At 60.7% G+C, this 1,308-nt stretch overlaps 1 protein-coding gene across 1 annotated transcript in view; it reads right to left on the bottom strand.

Moving 5' to 3' along the window:
• The window catches only part of DAB2IP (DAB2 interacting protein), a 43,627-nt gene extending 42,539 nt beyond the window's left edge, over positions 1 to 1,088 (bottom strand). The window contains exon 1 of the mRNA XM_010721152.3: positions 718 to 1,088. Within this exon, the coding sequence (XP_010719454.1) occupies positions 718 to 830 (113 nt within the window). The 5' untranslated portion in view covers positions 831 to 1,088. The remainder of the gene's footprint in view (positions 1 to 717) is intronic.
• Positions 1,089 to 1,308: the final 220 nt, after the last annotated feature.

Genomic DNA, 1,308 nt, shown 5'->3' with positions numbered 1-1,308 from the left:
CCCGCGGCCCGAGCAGAGGCCGGGCTGCGCCGCATGCTCCTCTCCTGGCCGCCCCGTCCTCACCCCGCCCGCAGCCGGGCTGCCGCTGCCCTCCTGCCGTATTCAGGTGCCTCCATTACTCATCAGAACGAAGCGAGGCTATCGAGTAAATGAAAAACCACCGCATGGCACCGTCCCCTGGCTGTTATTTATGGCTGCTTCCTTTTCCACTTTTCAAAGGCTACCGTCCACGTCTGCAGCAAATCATCAATCCTCCGGCTCGTGCACCTGGCAGCCGCCGCCGGTCGCCATCGGGGCGAGAAGGACGGCAGAGGGAAGGGTCCCGCGTTAAAAAGATGCCGGAGTGCTTCCCCAGAGCGGTGTGGATGCAACGGGGCCCGGGGCCGGGCAAGCACCACCCCAGGAGCCAGAAGCGAGCAGAGCTTGGGCTGCGGGGTCCCAAAAGCTCGAAGGAAGAGCAGCAATCATGTTGGACACGAATAATGCAGAGCTCTTCTATCACTTAACGCCAGCGGGATCCTTCTCTCCGTTGCGGGTTGGGCCGCTCCCCACCGTGCCCAGGGGACGCAGCCGCCGGCCCACCGGGACGGGCATCGCCTCCCACCCCGCAGCCTCAGCCTCAGCCCCATCCCGCAGGCAGAGCTCCGCACCGAGCACGTGGAGCAGCGCGTGTTGCCGCCCCCCTCTCCCCCCGGCAGCAGTTTGAAGCTCGCTCACCCTTTGCTGGCAGATGCCAGGCACAAAGACAAGCTCGCTGTCCTCGATCTGCTTTTCAAGGCTTCTATAAAGTAGGGCACCAGCATCAACCCAGCGTCAGGTTTTTGATACATGGCTGGAGTAGCCAAAAATAATAACGGGTGGCTTCAGTCAATCGTTTCGCTCTCAAATCTGCAGCAGCAGCACAGGGGTCCTTTGTGCAGCGGAGCAAAAATTCAGGATGTGCCAACCCGGCTCCTGCTCAGCAGCACCCGGCCCCTGCCCGCAGCCCCTGAGCCGAGCCTTTGGGCCGTCACCCCATCCCCAGCCAGCAGCCCTCTGGGGCGCTGCCCTCTTTCCCCTCAGCACGACGTCTCCGTCGCTGCGGCAAAGCATTAAGGTCAAGTTACAGTTTTACTGAGCGCTTTATCTCTCTGGCAAGGCATAAAAATGCAGAACCTGAACTTTGGAACGAACCTCACACACGCAGTGGGTGGAGAGCAAAGGCAGCAGGAAAAGAGAGAACCCAGGTCCTCGCTGCAGCCCAGCTCTGGAGCATTTCCTTTTGCACATTTGGACACGTTATTAAGACAGTCTGGAAGGAAGCAGCGA

Source organism: Meleagris gallopavo, chromosome 19, assembly GCF_000146605.3.
Source record: "Meleagris gallopavo isolate NT-WF06-2002-E0010 breed Aviagen turkey brand Nicholas breeding stock chromosome 19, Turkey_5.1, whole genome shotgun sequence".
In the NCBI taxonomy this organism is placed as follows: domain Eukaryota; kingdom Metazoa; phylum Chordata; class Aves; order Galliformes; family Phasianidae; genus Meleagris; species Meleagris gallopavo.
Note: the sequence above shows the minus strand (reverse complement) of the source record. Positions and strands in the feature narration are given on the sequence as shown.